Genomic DNA, 23,371 nt, shown 5'->3' on the forward strand with positions numbered 1-23,371 from the left:
GCAGGGGCGGGACCTCCGGCGAATCTTGGGCGGGGCCGGGGGGCTCGGCGCCGTCCCTCCCGTAGCGCCTCAGCGCTCGCAGGGTGAGGGCCGGAGGCTCACCGCGCGCCTCGGGGATCCCGTGGGAAGTGGCCGCGGCGGGGTCGAGCCGGGCGGGCCCCGGCTCCGCGGGGAGGTGAGCGCGTCTGCCTCCCGAGGGGCCCGAAGGTGAGCCTTACCGCGCCGGGGCCGCGGCGGCACCTGCCGGACCGAGCGCGGGCTGGGCCTGGGGGCCCGCCGCCCCTTCCAGCCTCGGACGTGGGAAGGGCTGGTCCGGGCCCCGGGCTGCGCCCGCTGCCCAGAGGCGCTGAGCCGCGGGGCTCGGAGGACCGAGATTGCCTGAGGATGTGGCTGTGGAGGGATTAGTGCTGTGTCCCGTCATCTCTGTCCGGACGATTAAGCTCGACAGTGTTTGGTATTTTGTTTCTGGACAGAGGGTGGTGGTGGTGGGCGCGGGTCAGGCCGTCTTCAGAATAATTTTCGCTACTCGGAGCAGGGCGGTGCCGCGCTTTGGGGAGGACAGGTGCAGCGGTGTTTGCGCGGGGGGTGTGGCAGCCGCCCAGCGTGTAGGGGGACAGAGACCTGCCCTCTGGGGCTTAGCGCCCGGTGGGCTCGACGGAAACCTCGTGCGAAGCAGAGGGAAAGCGGTAACGCTGGAGGGAGGTGCAGAGTGTGGCAGGGGTGGGAGCAGGAAGGAGCCCTTTGAGCCAGGGCATCGCGGGCGTGGGACGCAAGTCCTAAGAATATGCAGTAGCCCGGAGGAACCGGAGGTGGAATGTGTGTAGGGCTTCAGAGTAGAAAAAAAAAGAAAAAGTGGAGCTGGGAATGCTACGCCGAGGGAGTTTGGCTTTATTTGTAAGCAGTTAATTTTTGTAAGACATCATTTTTACAGTTCTAAGGAGGAGAGTAAAATAAGTATTTTAGGAAGGTTATTCTGGAATAACCTGGAGTACGAGGGTAAAATTGGTTGGAAAAACAGAAGACGGGACACCAGTTAGACGAGGGATTGAGCGTGCTCAGCACTGGAAAAGGCAAGAAGGGAAGGGATGCGAGGGTGGCTGCAGGGCGCCGGGCCGGGCGCCTGGTCACAGGTGTGCGGAGAGGTGATGGAGATCTGTGCCGGGCTGACGGGCGTCAGGAGTGTTCAGTAAAGGACGCAGGAGATGGAGAAGTGGATGGATTCCGCTTCATAAAATTATGTTTGAGGTGTTGTCGTGAATGTTAAAGTGATGGTGTTAAGTGTAGTCCTTGCTGCAAAGGAAGTAATCTGGTACAATGAGAAAAGCCTGCAGGTAGAGTCTTTGTTCTGATTTAAACCTAGAGGAAGCACTGCCAGACAAGAGCAGTGGAGTGAACTAAACACATTTTCCTTGCTGCTCGTTTTCTACTTTGATTTTACTTTCCAAACATCTTTTTTTCCTGAGCCTTGACTATTCTTAATGAATGGTTGTATCTGGTGAGGCTGATGAAATAGACCATTTTTATATTCGGGTGAGTGCCAGTTAGTATCAATCCGTTTTCTCCATGTATTTCACCTTTTGATTCCTGCTCATTTCCTTCTCTGCCTTATTTACCTGTGTCCAAATCCCTAGACTTCGTTCTTTTATATAACATCACTGTCTAGTCTTAACCACTTCTTTAGACAGTGTCCTACTCATTCTTCAATGCCCTTCTTTGAACTTCTACAGCAATTTATTTTTCCCTGTGACAGCACTTAAAGGATTTCTTCAATCTGTCTCCCCCAACTAGATACAATTTCTTGGAGCTCTGTGTCCCCAATGCCATGTAAATGCTCCAAGGGCTGCTTGGATGATGGCTTCCCTTCATCAGATTCTTGTTCTCTGGACTCATGCCACTTAGGTTGTTTTTCTTCAGTTTGTTTGGGTTGAAGTGTTGATGGAACTAACTGTTCTTTAATGTTGAAGTAGAATTTACAACCAAGGCCATCAAGTCACAGAAAATAGGGTGTAAGAAAAACATAATTTTCTGTTAGAGGATCTACAGCCATGAAAAGTGGGATCCAGGACCTCTCACACCTCTCCAAGCTGCTGTCTCAATGTTGCAAGCCCCAACATATTTCTTGTATTCCCGTAGACCTGCCCACACTTCCTTTAAATAGTCTTATTAGTAAACTGTCTTCAGTTTCCTAGTTTGAGCGTGGCTTTTCTTTCTTCCTATGTTTATTGTCCTAAACAGGAAAGTTTGAGGCTTAAATCAAAGTAGACTTTCAAAAAAAGGCTAAATACTCCCTTTCTGTGCTTTTCTGAAGTCAAAGTGGAGCACTTGGCAAAAGATACTGTGGAGTAAGAGGATTCTTGAATCAGAACAAAGTTGAACCAGATGACTTTTAAGGCCATTTCAATTCCTAAATTTCATTACTTTACACAGAATTCCATTTAGAGTGAAATGGTGCTTTTTTTTAGATCTCTCTCTATAAATATGGAAAATTCTTTAAACTTTGGTTTTATTTAAGGGGGTGGAATTAATTTCCATAATATGCAAAGAGTCTACACGTTGATTTTTTTAAGATCCATAATCCAATAGAAAATCAATACTGGGCATGAACAGGCAGCTAGCAAAAAATCGTTGTATATGGCCACTTTAAGGAAACAAGTTAAACTTTGCCTTTTTTTTTTACCATGTCTTTATTGTTGCAAATACACATACCATTAAATTCAACATTTTAACCATTTTAAAGTGTATAATTCAGTGGCATTTGATACATGTACATGTTAGTTCAGCCATTACTGCTATCTAGTTCCAGAACATTTCCATCTCCTGAAAAGGAGACCCCGTATGTACCTGTTAAGCAGCCACTCTCCATCCTCTTCCTCTCGCCTCCCCAGCAGCAGCCCCCAGCAACCACAGGTCAGCTTTCCATTGCTATGGATTTTCCTACTCCAGATATTTCATATAAGTGAAATAATACAATTTACATACAGTTACATCTGGCTTTTTTTTACTTAGCATAATGTTTTTAAGATTTATCCATTTGCAGTATATATCAGTATTTCATTTCTTTTTATGGCTCAATAATATTCTGTTTTATGGGTATACCACATTCTGTATATCTATTCATATGCTGATGGGCATTTGCCTTGTTTCCAACTTTTGGCTTTTGGGAATAACGCTGATGTGAACATTGGTGTGCAAGTTTTGTTTGAACACCTGTTTTCAGTTCTTTTGGGTACATACCTAGGAGTAGAATTGCAATTTTGATTATTTTTTAAAGACAATTAAAACAAAGAAATACATATAGCATTCTTCTCTCAAGTATTCGTAAGGTCTGGGTCTTTACTCTTTCCATCTGGGTCTCTGCTCAGAGACAGCTTCCTAGACCATCTTGTACATTTGTGTATCCTTATTTATTGCCTGTTTCCCCCGAAGAATGAGGCTCTGGAGAGGACAGACTTTATTCTGTCACCACTGTCTCCTGTGAACCTTGCACAATGTCTGGCACTGTTCAGAAGGGGGTACTGAGCAAATGGATGAGTGAACACTTTGCTATGGGAGACTGCCTCCCGTTTAGGGAAACAAGCACCTGTACTCTGCTGGAGAGACTGTAAATTGGTAGTGCTCATTTAGAGGGAGGTTGACAGTACCAGATTTAAGATGTGCTAGGAGTTTAACCATACCCCCGTATGTGTGAAAATTCATTGCTGCACTATTTGTAATATTAAAAAAAAAAAAACAAAGCCCTACATATCCCTTTTTAGGGGACTAAATTAAATAAAATACACCTATCCCAATCTGCTCTAACTGCTCTTACAAAACAAACTGGAGGCCTGAACAATAGATGTTGATGTCCACACAGTTCAGGAGGCTGGAAGTCTCAGATCAGGGTGCCCTCAGGGTTGTCCTGGTGAGGCCTCTCCCTGGCTTGCAGACACAGGCCTTCCTGGTGTGTCCCCAAAGCCTTTCCTCCGTGACTGTGTTGGGGGAGAGGTCTCTGGGGTCTCTTCCTCTTATAAGGACACCAGTCCTATCAGATTAGGGCCCTACTCTTATGACCTCATTTGACCTTAATGGCCTCCCTATCTTAGGAAGGGTTAGGGGCTCAACATATGAATTTGGAGGGGACACAGTTCAGTCCCTAACAGCATCCATTGAATCAAGTAGTATGCAGCAGCTTTAAGAAGTGAATTGTCTAGTGTGTAGATATGGGAAAATATCCAGGAAATGTTGAGTAAAGAAAGCAAGTTCTATACCCAGTAAGCTTATTCCAACTGCATTTTTAAAAAAGATGTGTGTTTACACATATGCTTATAAACCTAGAACACTTCTGAAAGAATATATCAGAACTGTTAACTGTGCAGAGAGGTCAGAGTCTCTTAGTTTAGACTTTATATTCTACATTCTTGGGTTTTGGTTGGCCAAAAGTATATATTCCTTTTATGATAATAAAAAATGAAGCATGTGGAATATCTAGGGCTCCTGACAAATTTGATTATAATAGTAGCTATTAACACACCTTTGCTAGCTAGCCATGCATTTTCAAATACATTAAACCCAGATGTATGTTTCTTTTTTTTTTTCCTAATTTTTTATTAAGGTATGATTGATATACACTCTTATGATGTATATTTCTTTTTAAAGTTTCTCTAGAAATCATAACATTTCTAAATTTAAATTGAATGTGTGAAAGAAATGTAAATGCTAAACAAATGGAAATATAATTCATAGCTTTCAAGTCTATCAAGGGGAATAAAGAAAACAATAGTATGTAAAGGACACAGGTGGCCTATATCAAAGGAGGCAGTCCACCATGGACCCTGAGCATCCCAGTGATTCTTGTTGGTTATACCAGGAATGCAAGACCCCTGATACCCTACCTGGGCTTTTTCTCAGGGGTGTGCTCTGGACAGAGGGCAGACGTGGTTTCCACTTGCTATGAAAACTCAATCTTCCAAGCTCATTGTGCCTCTCTGGTAGGGAGAGGAAGCTGCGCTGTGCCTGCAGACAGCCATGGGCAGCACTTCATATCACACCCAGGAGACACGGTGGCAAATCAGCATGAAGCTCTGGCTACTGTTTTTGCTGTGATAAAAGTCCTTTGGTCTGAACTGTGAGCATCTGAGAAATAGTAAAAGCATGGCTGCCAGGTTAGCTTGTAAGTAGGGTAAAGGTCTGATAGTATAGTGCAGACCTTTAGTACCTGCCCCCTTTAACAGGTACCGACTCAAACCCAGTCTTGCTTCATCTGTGGATCCCCACTGCTCACTGTCCACTACAGAGTTTTTCATCAAATCATACCCTTTTTTTTGTAAACATACTAGGGTGCATCTCTGTAAGATCCTTTTATTCAGCACACTACAAAACTGATACTGGACCTTAAAAAGCCAGCAAATTTTTTTTTCACTTTTTTTTTATTAAGGTATTATTGATATACACTCTATGAAGGTTTCACATGAAAAAGCAATGTGGTTACTACGTTCACCCATATTATCGTGTCCCCCCCATACCCCATTGCAGTTACTGCCCATCAGTATAGTAATATTATTTGCATAATTCTTAATTATAGATGAATTCTTGTGGGTAAATTTGAATCTCATCCCTAAAGACAGGAGCACTTTAAGTTTGGTATCATTTAATCAAAACATAAATGTTTGTTTATATTTGGACTCTTTTCAAAGCCTTGTGTTAATTTTTTTAGCCTCAAACTGCTGAAGTAGAAGAATTTGGGTTATGGAGTATCATGGCTTTTGGTGTGCATTAAATACTATTATAAAATCACTTATTTCTGACAGAAGTGCTCATTAATATCATTGTCCAACATATACAAGTCAGTTATCCTCAATCTTAGGAAATATTGGTAAAACTGGAAAGACAATATATAGCTCCCAGGTCACTTTGTAGCCAACACTGTTAACCATGGACTGCCAAAAGACTGTTAGGCGGGCCTTTTAAAACATGTGAGTGGAGATGACTTAGGGTCAAAATAGCATTGTCCACTCTTTGAGGCCACTCTTGTTGTTCACAGTACATGGTAGAATTAATAAAAAAAAAAGATGAGAAATTACACATCCATATTAAAAAAGAAGACAAACACTATGTTGACCAGAAACAGAGCTGTAATCTTGCTGGGCTATGAATCCAGAAAGAGATAGAGGCGGTCTGGAATTTGTAACTTAAAAAGTAATGTGATTGGTTGGGTGGGGAAAAATGCCCCATGTAATGTGGGTAACTGTGGCCAAGACAGCTGCTTGCAATTAGGAATTTAGGTGGGCCCCCCTAAACTTAGATTGAAAAAAAAATACAACTAACTTAATGGAACAGATACATTGTAATACATGTATTCCTCTTATGATAATAAAAAATGAAGCATGTGGAACATGTAGAGCTCCTGACACATTGAATCTGGACCTCAATCTAGCGACCCTCTTATCTGGTGCCGAGACCTCTTTTGTCTCCCAAATTTCATGATAGAAACAGAGTCTCAGGTTATTAATGTAAGACTTGTTTAGAAGATAGAAGTCTGCTCACAAACCACCAGGGAGGGAGAGAGATACATGTTGGGGAAAATTCCCATTCACAAGAAGCTTATAAGTTAAGCTTCCACAACATACAAGAAAACCTAACCAGAAGATAGACAACTGACAAAATTAGCGTCAGTAGATGAATTCGCTGCAAGTGAGATGAAAATAATGGAGTGACCTGATAATAACTTAAAAATAAGTATGTCTAGAATATGCAAAGATATTTTTTATAAAAGAATACAATTATGAAAAAATGGTCAGAAATGAAAACAGGTAAAAAAAAATATTGACACGACCAATTAGAAATCCTAGAAAATCAAAATGCAGTTATTGACGAAACACTCCATCAATGTCAGGAACTTATAGACAGATCTTAGTGTAAAGAGGGTCAGTGAATTGCAAAGTTATCTTGTATTCTGAGTGAATGGCTCATTACTAAGAGAAAAATAGAAAAAAAGAAACAAGTAAAAAACACAGAGAATATGTCATACATGTAAGTGTATATCGTGAATCACAAAGATCAGAGGGACTGCTGAGAAGTAATACTGCATTTACCAGGACACTTGAACACACTCCAGGATGGGAGAGAGGTGTGTATCCTTAGGACAAACATGCACACCGAGTGCTGTATAAGTAAAAACAATCATGTACACACAGTGTGATGAACCACAGAACACTAAGGATAAAGAAATCTTACAAGCTACCAGAGAAAAAAGGCGCAAAGCCCACAGTGGAAAGCAATTTAACAACATTCTCCTCAGTTTTCTAGCAAGAATAGACAGCAGAACACAGTGGAGGAAACTGCAATTTGCTAAGAAAACTGTCAACTCAGAATTCTATTTCGAGCTAAACTTCTTTTCTAAAATGAGGAAAAGAGAAAGAGATTTTCGGTTATATAATGAGTAAGAGGTGGGCCCCAGCCAGTGGCTGTTACCGAAAGAACTAACTAAAGAATGTACTTTGTAAAGAGGAAGCCCAATTGGAATGGATGGGAATATAAAGAATGACATGCAGTAATAATAGAAAGAATATTGGTAAATTTACTTTATTACTAGCTATTAAAATAGTGTTTTTGTGTGTAAAAATAAAAGATGGAACTGAAATTTTAGGTAATAAAAGAATATAAGGGTATGTGGGACTTGGAATGTTTTGGGCAACAAGGAGCAGAAACCCTAACAGAAAACTGGCTTCAAGTGTACAGAATTGTATTGTCCCACAGAACAGGATGTAGGGCAGGCCTCATAGTTGATTGATTTGGGGGTTCAATAGTGTCATGAAGTATTCTGTTTTCCATCTCCAGAGTAGGCCTTATCCTCAGTTTTCTAGCAAGGTAGCTTCAGTGGTTCTTGTAAAGTCTCAAAAGACTCCTTGCCTGTTTCACTGACCACAACTGGACACCGTTTTGTTACTTCATCCTTCGCAGTGGGAAAAGAATCACCCCTTGGAGCAATCATGCCCACCCCTGCTTAGGAGGAGGAATAAGGTCATTTTCAGGAGGAAGATTAAGACGGTAAACATCTTAAGATTTTGTTAGAAGATTGTTAGAATGTGTAAAAGAAATATAACTGCTAAACAAATGGAAATATAATTCATAGCTTACAAGCCAGTTAGGGGAAAACAAAACAATATTCATTGAACAGAAGGCAGAAGAGGAGAAAAGAGAAGCAAAAAAACCCCAAAACACCACTGTAAACATAAAAAAACATGATACCTCAAACATATCAATGATCACAATGGATGTAACAAGTTTAAACTTGCCTGCTGGTTGCCCCTCACTGCAAGGAAGTCAGTGAGCAGCCAGCCAGGAGGAAGTTGACTCCGCTGGAGGCCTGGAGCGGAAGCTGTAGGGCTGGCACTGCGCCGGCTGTGCTCATTGCTATGCATCTTCCCCCGAGAGGATTTCTGTTGGACTGTCCAACTAGCATGCGTTTCTCAAAGCTGACACGTGATCTTTCATCTAAGGCTCATTCATCCCCCTGACTTTTAGGAGCAATTATATTAGAATTCTGGCTACTCAAAATGGTTGTCAAGGATGTATTTAACTGCCTGGTAGAAGTAGGAATTAGACTCGGAGGGCAGTATTTTTTGTGTGGTTTGCACCTCTTGGTGGGCATTGATTAGATGTTCTGTGAATACAGTCATTCAGTTGGGGTGGGACTGAAGAGTGTGCTCATCCATGTCATAATTCCTTCAGTTTTTCATTTATTCAACAGATAAATTTTTGTACCAGGCAGGATACTAGGTGCTGGAGTATACAACAGTGAAGAAGACAGGAAAGACCCTGTCCTGAAGGAACCTGTATTCCTTGAAAGACAAGAGAATGGCAAACACACACAATACATATATGTATATGTGCATACTATGTTTGTAAGTATGTGTATATGTAAATAGCAAGTTGTGGGATGTGTTGTAAAAGGAACATAAGGGACAGAAAGTACCAGCTGCAGGCAGGGAAGGGGCAGGACACGACCTCCTTCACATGGAGCAGTCAGGGAGAGAGGGTCAGGAGGAACTTCTAGCTGGGTAACAACACCAGCCAAAGACCGTGCAAGCAGGGAGGACATCCGTAGCTCGCCTAAAGCCTGGAGGGATGTGGCGGCAGGGCTGGGTCGTCGAAGCAACACAAGGATGTCAGATCGCTGGTTTGGTTTCTTAGCAATTCCCTGGCTTTCCCTGTGGGGCTTCAGGAAGGCTGCTACAACTCCAGTCTGCTAAGCCCATTCAGGTACATGGAAATCTCCCTGCTGCTCATCTTCATATGGGAGAATTATTTTCCCCAGGAATCCCAACATACTTGCCCACTTCTCACTGACCAGAACTTGGGTATGTGGCCATCCCCTTACTCAGTCCCAAAGGATTACCATGACAACCTTAAAACTGAAGGTTTCTCTCCCGGGACTGGGGACCAGGAAGCACTTTTGGAGCTGTCTGCTCAACAGAACCGGTGTTGGGAGGTGGACGGCTGTGTCTGACAGGGAACCCTCACTTAACTGGTGTCGCTTGGATCGAGACCCGAAGCAGGAGGAATCAGCATCCGATGGGGTGGGGAGAAACTTCTCAGGCAGGGAGAGAAAAGTGTGCAAAGACACAAAGGCACAGAAGCTTCGGGTGTTAAAGAAATGAATCTCTTCCTCTCACACACAGTTAATCAAGTATTAAAGTTATAATGATAGAAGCTTCCATAAAGTTTTATTTTTATTGAAAAAGTAACATATACAGATGTTCAAAATATCTGATTAGCATAAAGGTGTAAGGTGCAAGTTGTTTTTTTCCTGCCAGAGACCTACCCTCCCAACCCAGTTTTCTAATCCTCACTCCACTTACCACAATCAACTATTTCCAAGGCTTTTTGAGATTCATGGATCCCTAATGGGGCCATGAATAAGCTGCTGGAGTCCATGAAACCTGTGAAATTGTATGTGAAATAGTATACACACACACAGGCATTCTGGGGGGGGAAGAAGATTCATAGTTTCCGTCAGAATACCAATCATGTTTCATTTCCGTGAAACTACCAGAACTGCCCTTCTCAAGTCCCCAGTGACCTACCTCTGTGTTGTAAATCCAGTGATCATTTCTCAGTTCTTAATTTGACTGTTCATGATATTATTGTAATTCATACAACTTTCTCTTTCTTGAAATTTTAATATCTTTGCTTCCAGCACACCTTGGTAATCTGATTTTCCTTTTTTATGTCATTTTTTAAAGCAGCTCTTCATCTCTATGACCATGAAATGTTGGAGAGTCCCAGAGACTTAATTTTTCTATCTACATTGACTCATTATAGTCTCATGCCTTTAAATACCTTCTCATCAAGTAATAAGTATCCTTTGATATCCAGCAAGTATCCTTCGATCCCCAAATCTCTTCATTTCCTAGTATGAATGGTGAAATTTCAGATAGTGAGGGGTACTGTGTTATCTAATATCATTTTGGTTCCCGAGTTTCAAAAAATAATATTTCAAATAGAGAATAGTTGGATTTTATGAGAGTCTCTTCAGTCCCTGTGCTTGGGTATCAAGAGCTGGGATGGTGAGGTGTGCAGCTACTCCCACGTTTTTCTCACCAGCCTGGACCTATCTCCAAGCCTAGGTGCATCTACTCATCTAGCCAACCGACACTTGGATGCTTAACAGGCATCTCAAGCTTCCAAGGCCTCTACCGGGCTCCCAGTGGTTTCTCCTCACCAGCAACTTCTCCAATCTTCTCTCTTCTAAGTTCTCAAGCGAGAAATTTTGGTGTCTTCCGTTGCTTGTTCTTTCATATCCCGCAGCCAGTTTGTCAGGTACTCAGTCAGCAACGCCTACAAACAGTTTTCTGAATTTGATCATTTCTCAACCAGTCTTCCCAACCGACTGCTATGTCAGCCCAGCCCTGTCCTAAAAGCACTCCTGCTGTGGCCCCCGAGCCAGCTCTCCCTGGAGCAGGGAAGCCATCCTCCAGCTCACCAGTGGCTGACCTCCGCACACAGGGAACAGCCTAGTCCTCACAACTGCTAGGCCTCCGTGAACTGGGCCCCGCGCCCCCTGCCCCCGCCGTCTGTCACCCTTGCTGTGCCAGCGCAGTGGCTCCCCACTTTGCACCTTGAATGTGTCATGTGCTCTTCTCTCATTGCCTTTGCGCTTTGAACAGTGTGGAATGGTTTCCAGGGAATTGGCTCACTTCCCCACCTTCTCCAAAAGTCTTATGCAAAATTTGTACCTCCAACAGCTCTTACCCTTGTGTTCGCCTTATGTACTCCCCCTTAAACTTATCACAATCGAGCATACTGGCTTGCTCCATAAGGGTAGGGATTTTGATGTCTTGTTTGCTACTTTATTCCTGTCACCTAGAATAGTGCCTGGGACATAGTAAGCCCTCAAAAATGTTTAGATACTTCTCTGTTAATAATTTACAGGAGAGAAAAGTCCGACGTATTATGCAGTTAACCCAAAAGCAGTTAAAAATATAGTTGAGAATGGTAATCAGTGTGTTATTTCCTCAGTCCCTCTTATGTTGAGCAGGGCACTCTTCAAAAGCCATGTAGAATGGCAACCTCCAGATCCTTGCCGGAGTCACCTGCGCCTCTGGGAGGCATGAACTTCGTAGGAGCCCAGCAGGCTATGGCATGCGTGTCGCCGCTGAGCTGCCAAAGACCTAGTTGTTGGCAGGGAAGATGCAGGGTGATCGTTTCCACGTGGATTACAGTTCCTAACCTTTTTTTGTGGAAGATAATGTCATGGTGTAGGGGGAGCATTGTGTATTTTCCTTGGTTCTTATCCCCACCACAACAAAGAATTGAAGGGCAGAGACACAGAAGTGAAGCAGAGTAAAAGTTTTATTTAAAGTTACTTAGAGAAAAAGTGCAGGCAACCTAAGAGAGAGAGGAGCGCCCTGAAAGGTTTAAGCTTTATTTGAAGAGAGTAAGTGCACACCTGGGGGAAGGGGACTGTGAGCGACCTCATAGAAGAGGTGCGCTGAAAGGTTGAGATAAATTTTTAAGGCTACACACTTAGAAAGTGCGGGCGACCTCAGAAAGGAGTGCCATGAAAGGTTTAGGGTCTGGGGTTTTATAGGCTGTTGAGGATTTTCAGGAAAGCGACAAAGGGCCAGGTGTGGACTGGCCAAATTGTCCCAGAATGTTCATCTTTGATAAGACATTAAGTCTCTTTTTTTTTTTTTTAACTTAACACAAGAAATATACTACTTTGATTCCTTTCCAGGATATTAGCTTCCATCTGGAAGCACATCAATCAAGACTGTCTGCCTGGCCTCCAAGGTGGGCTGAGCCACTGTCTGTTTGATTAAAATACAATCTTAGCTTTAAGATAGAATTCTTCCTGAATAAGCTGGGCTTTTTATCAGGTGCTAAACTAAATCTTACAATAGTGTGTTCTAATTGACAGTGAAAACATAGGCTATGCTGAGGTACTTTTCTTTATCTGGGGAGTATTCAAACTTCTAGGCCATGCTGCTCCTGGTCTTGGAGCTTTTTATTTTATTTTATTTTATTTTATTTTTTTTATTTTTTCTCCTTTTCAGTTTTATTTGTTCTTAAATGAGCTAAAGGAAACAGAGGCAGAATCCCATTTTCTTAAGTACTACTTATAAGCCAGTCCCACAAATTAAGGTATTTTTATGTCACAGAAACACCAATACTACTTCAGTGAAGTAGGTAAAAGAATTCTGAGAAATTACATAAATTTTAACTTTCAGAAATCCATGTTATACTAAAAACTAGTCAACTTATGGAACTACTGTCTACTTACAGACTTGACCATAAAACGACAGTCACCAAATTTTTTTCAAAGCAATTACTTTATAGGTGATTTTATGGTATTTTACCATTTCTAGAAGGAAAAAATATTCCTTGGTAACCAGTGCCTGAGCTGGAGGTAACTACAGTCTAACATGCAAAGACAAAACCTGAAGCATCTCAAGAATGTCTGTAGTTAACTCATAGTAACATCTGTATTACTGTGAAACTCCTTTCTTTCTAGTCTTCCAGTAACAAACTCCATGCAGCAGGGCTTGGCTTGGAAGGTTGCTCTGAAAAATACAAACAGGCCATCATAGCCTGAAGCACAGAATGCCTACTCTAAACATCTTTACTCCCTGCTCTTCCAAAAAAGTATATATATTTTTAAAAAACACCCAAAATATCACCAGTACATTTTATAAAATAAAATGCAAATTTTATTAAGGATTTCAAATTACATATTTCAAATTTCTAGAATGGAATAGAACTATTTTAGAACTGGAGACATGGCATAAATGAACACTGATAATTCCTCAAAGCTCCAATTTTATTAAGAAACAATTCCTCTGCAAACCACATCCCCCTTATATAACAAGACGAAATATCTACCCCTTCCACTTTGGCAATAGCTATTTCCTAAAGGAATGGAAAAAAAACAGTAGTGGTTTTACTACTTAAGTTCATTAAAAATGGGATTCTATCTTTAGATTAATATTTTTTTAGTTTAGAAAAAGCTGTGTTCACATGAGCTATGGGCCAAAAAGCAAAAAGCAAAATCGGCACAGAATATCTAACCAAAGCAACCAAAACCATTTTGGAAATAAAGAGGAAAAGTATGAGGTGTTTTCATGGCACTGTTTTCCTATAAACTTTTGCAATTGGTTAAGGATTTCCAGTAGTTTGAATTAAAATCTCAGGAGAGAAATGGATAGTACTACACAAATAACAAAATGTGTTCACATCTAAGACCTTAATACTCAGGTTTCAAAATGGAAGCTCTACGACCTCCAAGAATGGACTCAATGTAACTTTATTAAGAGCAGAAACTCTGGGCCATAGTCCACACTCACTGTCAAAGCTTTTAAGTTCACCACAAAAAAATTAACAGTAATTAGCCTGAGGTATTTTAAATGTGGCTCTGCAGTCTCAAATTCAATGACATTTTTCTCCCCTAAATATGGGTCTTATTTCTACTTTAATACCCTGATCTCTGCAGTATTTACTACAAGATGGTCACAACTAAAATACCTGGAAATAATCCTTAGATCTTTTGAAATAGTTGCTCATCCATCACCCCTATTATAAAACTGGAGCCACACAAAGAACTTCGAGTGTTGCTGATCAGATCCAGAACCTGTATTTTCCAGTTTCGATATCAAACTCTGGTAATGCTGAAAGGCATACTTGTGGTACATACTAACCCAATTTTTGAGCTTTTAATTAGATTGAAACATTTCAGAAAATTTAACTTAATATGCCTTAACACATCTGTGAGGTAGTTAAGTAAACAGTACTACCCATTGTAATACACAGTAAACAGAAGCACAGGTAAATGATATACTTATACTTTAAGCAATAAAAGTGGAAATTAACCATAGAGGCTTGGGACCTTCACTCACTCTAGTTCTAACCAAAGGAGATGAAATTTAACATTGAGTATTTCTTTTCAAAACACATCATTTAAGATTCTGTCATTCTTTTTTAGTTTCTTATTAGTAGCTGCATTACCTCTTCCTAAGTTGGCACCCTTTCTTTCTTCAATATGGTAAACTGGGTATAACAATTCAAGCTAGGCTTTTGCTTCTATCTGCTTTAGTATGAAATTAAGATATTACCTGTGAGAACTAAATATTTATTTGACATTTTTATTTTAGACTGCAAAAACAATAACAGGCAAACAGCAAAAAACTTGAATATGCTTGTCAAATGACGTAAAATTCATTCTTTCCAGGGAAGCAGAAGGTAGACCCTACCACAAAGAAAAGACGCTAAATTAATGAAGGCTAAATTTAAAAGTACAGTTAAAATAGTGAGGCTTAACTTCTGAAAAGACTAGGTTTTATTCACCTCCCTGTGGTAATCAATAACCATACTATGAATTAGGTTTCTTTATAGTTAAACTATATCACCTAAAATAAAAAAATCTTTTTTTAACAATGTAAGTTATCAGATATGGTCTTACTGGAAATTCTTAACCATGTAACTGTCTTAACAAGTTTCTATTTTTTTAATGATGAAGTATCTTAGTATAAGTTACTGCATTTCTATAACAAAGTAATGAAAGGCACACGAGTGCAAGCAAACTTAAACCCATTCAACTATCAGCTAAAATAATACCTTTGGTTCTTCAGGAAAAAGATTAGCAAAACAAAAAGTTTCATTCAACACTTCTGTTCATTTTCACAGCTGTAATCTAACAGTTGCATGATAAAAAATACTCAGAAGAACCAAACTATGTAGCAATGAAATGAGCATGCATGAGAGAATCTGTGCATTCAAGGTTTCTGGCAGAAAAACTATAGTTAAAATGCTAGGTAGAACAAACTGGTCTTTAAAATATCAGTTCCTTTCCTTTAAAAAAAAATGAGTCTACCAAGAAAATACAAAAACATAAGGCTGTAAGTAAATAATAGCTGTGTTTAGGCTATTACAGTGCAGGCTGTCCTCAAGGCCACCCATCCTGCTTCACTGCTGCTTGCACTCTGCGGGGTTGTGATCCTTCTTTGGGTCATAGTCTGGATCATTTTCCTCATCTCCTTCTTCTTCCCCTTCCTCATCCGCTTCTTCACCTTCTTCATCATAATCATCATCGTCGTCTTCAATAGCTTCCCCAGTGAAGTATAACACTGATCTTGGAATTATACGCTCACGTAAAAAGTGACCAATTTCAAAGTCTGCAGCAAGGATAGCTTCAGCATCATCATCCAGATCTCCACTCTCAGGAACTTCAGGAGGGGCAAAAAAATTGAAGAAAGAATCATTGGAAACTGTTTTAGTCACAGTACGAACTGTCCCACGTCCCTTGTGTTTTTGCTTCTTCTTAATGGTTTTCAAAGTGACATTCTTTCCTTTTTTCCAATCTATCTGGCACCCTGTACAACCCATAATTTCTGGTCCATCAAAAGAAAAGGGATCAGCAGCATCTGGTTCTGACCTCATCCTGTATGTCTTTGTCAACACTTCATTTGTGAAATATTCATTGGGTTCAAAGTGAAACTCTAAGACAAAACTCATAGGCTGACCAGCATCTGAGAACTTCACTTTAATATCTTTCAAGTGCTTCAGTATGGGTTCGTCATGTTCCTGAACCATATCACTGAGCAGGTCAACATTCTTAAAAACAGTCAACCAAAATTCAGGAATTCCCTTGGGGTCTTCTTTCTCTTCATCCTTTTTCTCATCTTCAATCTTGGCCTTTTCTTTCAGCTCCTCCGAAATTTCATCCTCCTCATCTGGTTTCCACTCAGATTCTTCTTCTGTAGGTTCATAAATTGCATTAATGATTTCAAATCGCTTGTCAAATAGAGGCTGGTAAAGAACAGCATACTTCCTTTCAAGATCATGGACTTCCTCATAGAATTTGGCTTCTATATGTGCACATTTAACTTGAAGGTTTTTGAGAGCATTCACTCGTCTTTTAACTACCCTAGGCAAGCTTTCAATGTATCCTGTTGGTGTTTCTACCAGACCATCAAGTCTTTCTTGAAGGGCTGCAAGAATCTGAGGATTTTGCATCATCTGAACAGTCAGCTGACGCGCTTTGATTTTTGTTTCTTCACCAGTTTCTTCTTCTTCTACTTCTTCAACATCATCCAAATCTTGGTCAAGTTCAGACTGTTCTTTGTTGTCAATGTCTGCCATGCTGTAAGAACTCCAAATATCGGCGGCTAGCACGGGGAGCCAGGCGGCCGGAGCGGCGGGGCCTGTGACTCAGGGCGGCGGGAGGAAGGAGCTGGAGGCGGTGCCACGAGCAGAGAGCGCTAAAAGAGCGGAGCTTTTTATTTTTAACTGGTTACCTTTTTGAGTCCCTTCTAGTGGGCTTACTGGCCTTACTCTCTTTCCACCCCGCTCTTGTCTATTTTCCTGCCTAACAGTGGCCCGTCACCTCAGAGGACATGGAGTCCCCTACAGGGCTCACTATGATGTGTCGGTGTGGCTTGTTTCTTCCCTTCTTGGGGTCCTTGGATCCAAGGATTGTTGGAAATAAAGTTTGACAATTTTCAGCCGTGTTTCTTCAAATACTACTGCTACATTCTCTTTCTTCTCTCCTGGGGATTCTAATAAATACATGTTAGAACCTGTCTAACCTGTCTTACCCTGTATTCTTCACCTTTTCTCTTAAATTTCTCTACACTTCTTCCTGGATGTTTTTTCCAGTGTTCCAGTTTACCCAGCTGTGTCTAAATTGCTGTTAAACCATTCAAGTTGTCAATTTCAGTTACTCTGTTTTTCAATTTTAGGATTTGTGTTTGCTTTCAAATGTGTTACACTTTTTTGTGTAATAGCTTTTAGTTCTTTTCTGAAATTTTAAATCTTGTCTTTTATCTCTTTAAACTAGTTAGATGCTTAATTTTAGTCTGTGTTTGATCATCACGTTGACTACAGCCTCTGGAGTCTGTTCAGAGACCCCTCAGGTTCTGACACCCCACATAAGGCTGCCCCCTGCATGCAGAGCCTTTCCTCACCTACTTCAGGCTGTGATCGAACATGCCAGGCAGCCGTCCTCGAAAACCCTTCTCACTCCACCTGTGTTTCATGCTCCATGCCAGCCTGTCCCCTGCACCGTGAGTTCCCTCCTCACCACATTTGGGACCTGATGCTCTGTGGCTGGGTCATCCCCACACGGATGTCCTCTGAACTGTTTTCAGACTGACACCCCATAAGGGACAGCCCCTCAACCACCACGTGGATGCCCTTCTCACCAGGCTCAGTGTGTGTTGTCCCACTCTGGGCTACCACAGTCCCCTTACCTATGCAGACAGATGCCTCACCTGACAGTGTTTGGAGCAAATTTTTCGGGGTAGGAAGGGAAGGGGAAGAAGAGAAGTATTTAGTTAAAAGAAAAAAAATAATCTGAAGTGTTTGTCTTTAAAGTGAAGTATTTTGGTTCTAGTAAATTTAATGCAATTACTGACACATTTTCAGCTGAAGCTGCTATTCAATTTTCTGTTTTTCATTTGTCCCTGTAGTCAATTCCATGCTTCTATTGCCTGTTATTTTTCAAACTCTACTACTGTGAATGGCAGGCAATGTCTCTATTCTTCCAGTGGGTCATGAGAAATTAAACATGCATCATTAATTAATCAAATATTAATGTTAATATCTTTACATTCCTGCTTAGAATACTACTTAGAATACACAACTTACACTTTTCTTGCTAAATACTTAAATTTTGTATTTTTAAACCCCAAAAGACATTCATGTTTTATGCAGTTAGTAATGAGAGTTACTATTTACCACTGTCTTTTTTTTTTTTTTTTTTTTTTTTTACTGATACACGGTCTTATAAATGTTTCAAGTATACGACACAGTGGTTCAACAGTTACCCATATTATTAAATCCACACGCCACTAGCACAGCTACTATCTGTCCAGAGGGAGATATTACAGAGTCATTGACTGTATTCATTCTTCATTTCTTCTTACAAGTCAGGAATCATTTACCTCTGTCTTATATGCATCCTTAGACTTTCTGCAGTTTTACAGAAATGAATCTGAGAATTCCTTATTTGTCATGCTTCGGATCGTTCAACTTCTTGAACCTATGAATATCTGTAACCATTTTTTTAAATTTTATTAATAAACCATTTTAATTCTCAGTCATTCAGTTATCACCTCTACTCATTCTCTGAGACTCCAGTTACATGCACTGTATTTTACTTATTTATTTAAATTAAAGTATCATTGATGTACAATCTTATGATGGTTTCACATAAACAACACTGTGATTTCAACATTCACCTATATTATCAAGTCCTCCCCATGACCCCATTGCAGTCACTGTCCATCAGCATAGTAGGATGCTATAGAGTCATTACTTTCTTCTCTGAGCTATACTGCCTTCCTGTGACCTACCTATATTGTGTGTGAATTACAGTGCCCTTTAGTCCCCTTCTCCCTCCCAAACCCTCTCCCGTGGTAACCACTAGTCCATTCTCAGTGTCTGAGTCTACTGCTATTTTGCTCCTTAAGTTTTGGTTTGTATACTCCACAAATGAGTGAGATGACTTTCTCTGCCTGGCTTATTTCACTGAGCATAATACCCTCTAGCTCCATCCATGTTGCTGCAAATTGCAGGATTTCTTTTGTTTTCATGACTGAATAGTATTCCATTGTGTATATGTACCATCTTTTTCCATTCATCACTGATGGATACTTAAGTTGCTTCCATATCTTGGCTATTGTAAATAGTGCAGCGATAAACAAAGGGGTGTATTTGTCTTTTCCAATCAGGGACCTTCGGGTAAATTTCCTAGGAGTGGAATTCCTGGGTCAAATCGTATTTCTATTTTTAGTTTTTTGAGGAACTTACATATTGCTTTCCACAATGGTTGAACTAATTTACGTTCCCACCAACAGTGTAGGAGGGTTCCGTTTTCTCTGCATCATCGCCAGCATTTGTTGTTTCTTGTCTTTTGGATAGTGGTCATTCTGACTGGTGTGAGGTGGTATCTCACTATGGTTTTAATTTGCATTTTCCTCATGATTAGCAATGTGGAGTTTTTCATGTGCCTGTTGGCCATCTGTATTTCTTCCTTGGAGAAATGTCTGTTCAGGTCATCCACCCATTTTTTAATCAGGTTGTTTTTTGGGCATTGAGGTATATGGGTTCTTTATATATTTTTAATGCTAACCCCTTAGCAGATTAATCATTTACGGATATATTCTCCAATACTGTAGGATGCCTTTTTGTTCTGCTGACGGTGTCCTTTGCTGTACAGAAGTTTTTGAGTTTAATGTAGTCCCATTTGTTCATTTTTGCTTTTGTTTCCCTTGCCCGAGGAGATGTGTTCAGGAAAAAGTTGTTCATGTTTATATTCAGGAGATTTTTGCCTATGCTGTCTTCTAAGAGTTTTATGGTTTCATGACTTACATTCAGGTCTTTGGTCCATTTCGAGTTTCCTTTTGCATATGGAGTTAGACAATAATCCAGTTTCATTCTCTTACATGTAGCTGTCCAATTTTGCCAACACCAGCTGTTTAAGAGGCTGTCATTTCCCCATTGTATATCCATGGCTCCTTTATCATATATTAATTGACCATGTATGTGTGGGTTTATATCTGGGCTCTCTATTCTGTTCCACTGGTCTGTGGGTCTGTTCTTATGCCAGTACCAAATGGTCTTGATTACTGTGGCTTTGTAGCAGAGCTTGAAGTTGGGGAGCATAATCCCCCCAGCTTTGTTCTTCCTTCTCAGGGTTGCTTGGCTATTCGGGGTCTTTTGTGGTTTCAGATGAGTTTTAGAACAATTTGTTCTAGTCCATTGAAGAACGTTGTTGGTATTTTGATAGAGATTGCATTTAATCTGTAAATTGCTTTAGACATGCACTGTATTTTAGAACTTCTCACTGCATCTTTTTATTTCCTACTGTGCCTTCCCTTGCCTCCCCCATTTTTTGGCCTTTCTGAACTTCAAGACCTATTTCTTCTGAGTTATGTCCCTTGTTCACTGGTTCTATTGCTTTGTCCAGTCTTCTGCCCATACATCTACTAAACTTAATTTGTTACTATGTTTTCTTTTTGGCTCTTTTTCAAGTATGCTCTCACTTCTAATAGTTTTCCAATTTCTAGATGAAATTCTCAAAATTGTATTTAACTTACTAAAAGTTAGCATGGTACACCTTAACTAGTAAATGTTACATGCCAATTTTATGTCAATAAAATGGCAAGGGGAGAAGAAAAAAATAAGCATAGTTTTACAGTTCATATCTAATGATTTCAATAATTGAAGTCCCAGTTGGTTTGTCAGCACTTTTTTCCTATCTTTTTATTGTGGTAAAATACACATAAAATTTACCATCTTAGCTACTTTAAAGTTTTTCATTTTTTAATTGAAGTGTAATTGGTATATAACATATTAGTTTTAGGAGTATAACATAATGACTTGATATTTGTGTATATTGCAAAATGATCACAAGTCTAGGTAACATCCTCTTGCCTTATATAGTTACAAAAATATTTTTTTTCGTGTGATGAGAACCTTAAAGATCTACTCTCTTAACTTTCAAATATGCAATGCAAGTATTATAAACCATAGTTACCATGCTGAACATAATATATCCATGACTTATTACTGGAAGTTAGTACCTTTTGATTCCCTTCACACATCTTCAAACCCCCAACGTCTGCCTCTAGCAACCACCAAATACAACTGTTCTCTGTATCTGTGAGCTTTCTTTTTTTAGTTTTTACCATTCCAATTACAAGAGGAATTCCTTGTACTGTTTTTGTTTCTAAATGCCTCACTGAAAGTGAGATCATATGGTATTTGTCTTTCTCTTTCTGATTTATGTCAGCCATCCTAACCATCTCAAAGTTTATAGTTCAGTGTATTAAATACATTGATAATGTTGTACAACCACCACCCATCCATCTCCACATTTCTTCATCTTCTAAAACTGAAACTCTGTGTCCGTTAAACACCAACTCATTTCACTTCCCCCCAAGTCCTGACAGTCGCCATCCTACTGGCTGCCTTTATGATTTTGACTACTTTAAGTACCTCATAAAAGGAATCATACACTATTTATCTTTTGTGACTGGCTTATTTTTCTTAGCATAATATCCTCATCATTCATCTATGTTGTAGCATATGTTTCGTTTATGTTGTAGTATATGTCGAAATTACCTTCCTTTTTAAAGCTGAATAATGTTGTATTTTATGTAGCACATCTTGGTCACCCATCCATCCAGCAGTGGACCCTGGGGTTGATTCCACCTTTTGGTTACTGTGAATAATGCTACTAGGAACGTGGGTGTACAAATATTTCTTCAAGACCCTTCACATGTTATTAATAGAAAACATGTACTTGGAGAGGGGGAAGTAGCACTCCAGGTTCTAATTCCTGGGTTCAAAAGCCTGACTCTAATACTTGCTAGCTAGTTATTACTTGACGTTTCTGCAATTTCCTGATCTGCAGTAATGTAGGTATACTTAGCACAGAGCACACAGCTCATTAGTAAGTACTCCATACACACCAGCTGGTATCATTGTGTCTAGTCTGGGCTCTTAGAGGGCATAAACCGCTTCTCACTCGTATTTTATTATTTTCTTCTCGTTCCTGTTCTAGACTGCTTATCAGGTCATCTTTTCTCTTTTCTTCCTCTATCAGGCACCTTTGCAATTGTTGCCTTCCTAATCTATAAATACCATCACGTCATTCTCTCTGTTCAAGCTAGTTTCCCAATGCTTACAGGATGTCAAAAACTCACCGTCACAACTAGTAACATCTCGGCTTCCCCCCCAGGGCTGAAGGAGTTTCACTGCGCGTGCTTTCACACTTTAACTCCTTTGTTCCACTTGTTTCCGTGTGTCTGAAATGTCGTTTGTAATCACAATTTATTCATTCTTGAAAGGTGGTCCCGAAAACCAACCAGGCTTCCTCCCAAGCAGTTAGTCACCTGTTGTTCTGGGGTCGTATAGCATATACCACTATGGCCAACCTTACTTTGTTAATAATTTGAAACCTTCCTGCCTCTGTAGGTCATTCATCCACTCATCAAATATTTGTTGAATACGGCCCTGTTCCCAGCACTGAGGGTTCAGCTATGCGCCAGTCGACACTTGGTTCTCGGGTAATTTATGTGGACGGCCAGAAAGAAAGAAAGGTGCCAGGTCGTGGCGGGCGTTCCGCAGAGAGCGGAGCATGATCCGCGGAGGGTACGGGGGCCTCGGAGAGAGGCACCGCCCAGGGGCGGAGGGGCTGAAGAGCCCCATAGGGACGTTTCCGAGGCCGAGGGCGGGCATTCGCGGGCCCGCAGGGGTGCCCTCAGCCGCCTCAAGCCTCCCCGAGTCGGCCGCAGGTCCGCCGTCTCCGCCACCGCCCACCACCGGAAGGGGCAGGGCTCCTGCCGGAAGTGGCTGCTGGGCGGGGCATCCGCGCCGGAAGGGGGCTGCTGGGCGGGGCCGGCGGCGGCGGCTGCGCGCGCGCTGTGGCGAACGGGGCTGCAGCGAGGACCGAGCGGGCCCTGCGGCGGGCGGGCGGACTGCGACGATGGCCACGGCAGCAGGCGGCGGCGGGCTGGGGGCTACGGCGGGTGCGGGAGGCGCGGCGGCGGCCGCTGCGGGCCTGGCCGTCTACCGGCGGAAGGACGGGGGCCCGGCCACCAAGTTCTGGGAGAGCCCGGAGACGGTGTCCCAGCTGGATTCGGTGCGGGTCTGGCTGGGCAAGCACTACAAGAAGGTGGGTTCGCGGGGCCGGGGACCGGGGGCCGCGAGACGGGGCCGGGGCGGCTGCCGGCCTGGCGGGCTCGGCCGCCCCTCCCCCCGCCATGAGGGACAACAAAGGCCGGCGTCGAGACCGCCACACCCCCCGGGCCCTCCGGAGCCCGGCGCAGCCTCCCGGACCCCTGCAGCCCCGTGGGGCCCGCTCGGCGGATCCCCGTTCACCCCTGCGCGC

The 23,371-nt window shown here is 41.6% G+C and overlaps 2 protein-coding genes across 8 annotated transcripts in view; one reads left to right on the forward strand and one right to left on the reverse strand.

The window, feature by feature from the left end:
• The first annotated feature begins 54 nt into the window (after positions 1–54).
• Positions 55–23,371, forward strand: part of SMARCC1 (SWI/SNF related, matrix associated, actin dependent regulator of chromatin subfamily c member 1) — a 165,171-nt gene continuing 141,854 nt past the window's right edge. For 3 of the 7 annotated variants that reach the window (XM_036877701.2, XM_036877704.2, XM_036877703.2), the window contains exon 1: positions 22,868–23,155. In XM_036877701.2, coding sequence (XP_036733596.2) covers positions 22,967–23,155 — 189 coding nt within the window. In that variant the 5' untranslated portion in view covers positions 22,868–22,966. Of the gene's footprint in view, positions 208–22,866; positions 23,156–23,371 lie in introns of those variants that run through there. The other 4 variants (XM_036877702.2, XM_036877705.2, XM_036877707.2 and 1 more) reach the window with 3 other exon arrangements.
• LOC130678904 (nucleosome assembly protein 1-like 1) lies at positions 14,607–16,737 on the reverse strand. Its single transcript, XM_057488170.1, has 2 exons — positions 15,405–16,737; positions 14,607–14,722 (listed from the first exon to the last, which is right to left on the reverse strand). The coding sequence occupies exon 1, from the start codon at positions 16,612–16,614 to the stop codon at positions 15,439–15,441; it is 1,176 nt and encodes a 391-aa protein (XP_057344153.1). The 5' UTR covers positions 16,615–16,737; the 3' UTR covers positions 14,607–14,722; positions 15,405–15,438.

Source organism: Manis pentadactyla, chromosome 1 (assembly GCF_030020395.1).
Source record: "Manis pentadactyla isolate mManPen7 chromosome 1, mManPen7.hap1, whole genome shotgun sequence".
Taxonomy (NCBI): domain Eukaryota; kingdom Metazoa; phylum Chordata; class Mammalia; order Pholidota; family Manidae; genus Manis; species Manis pentadactyla.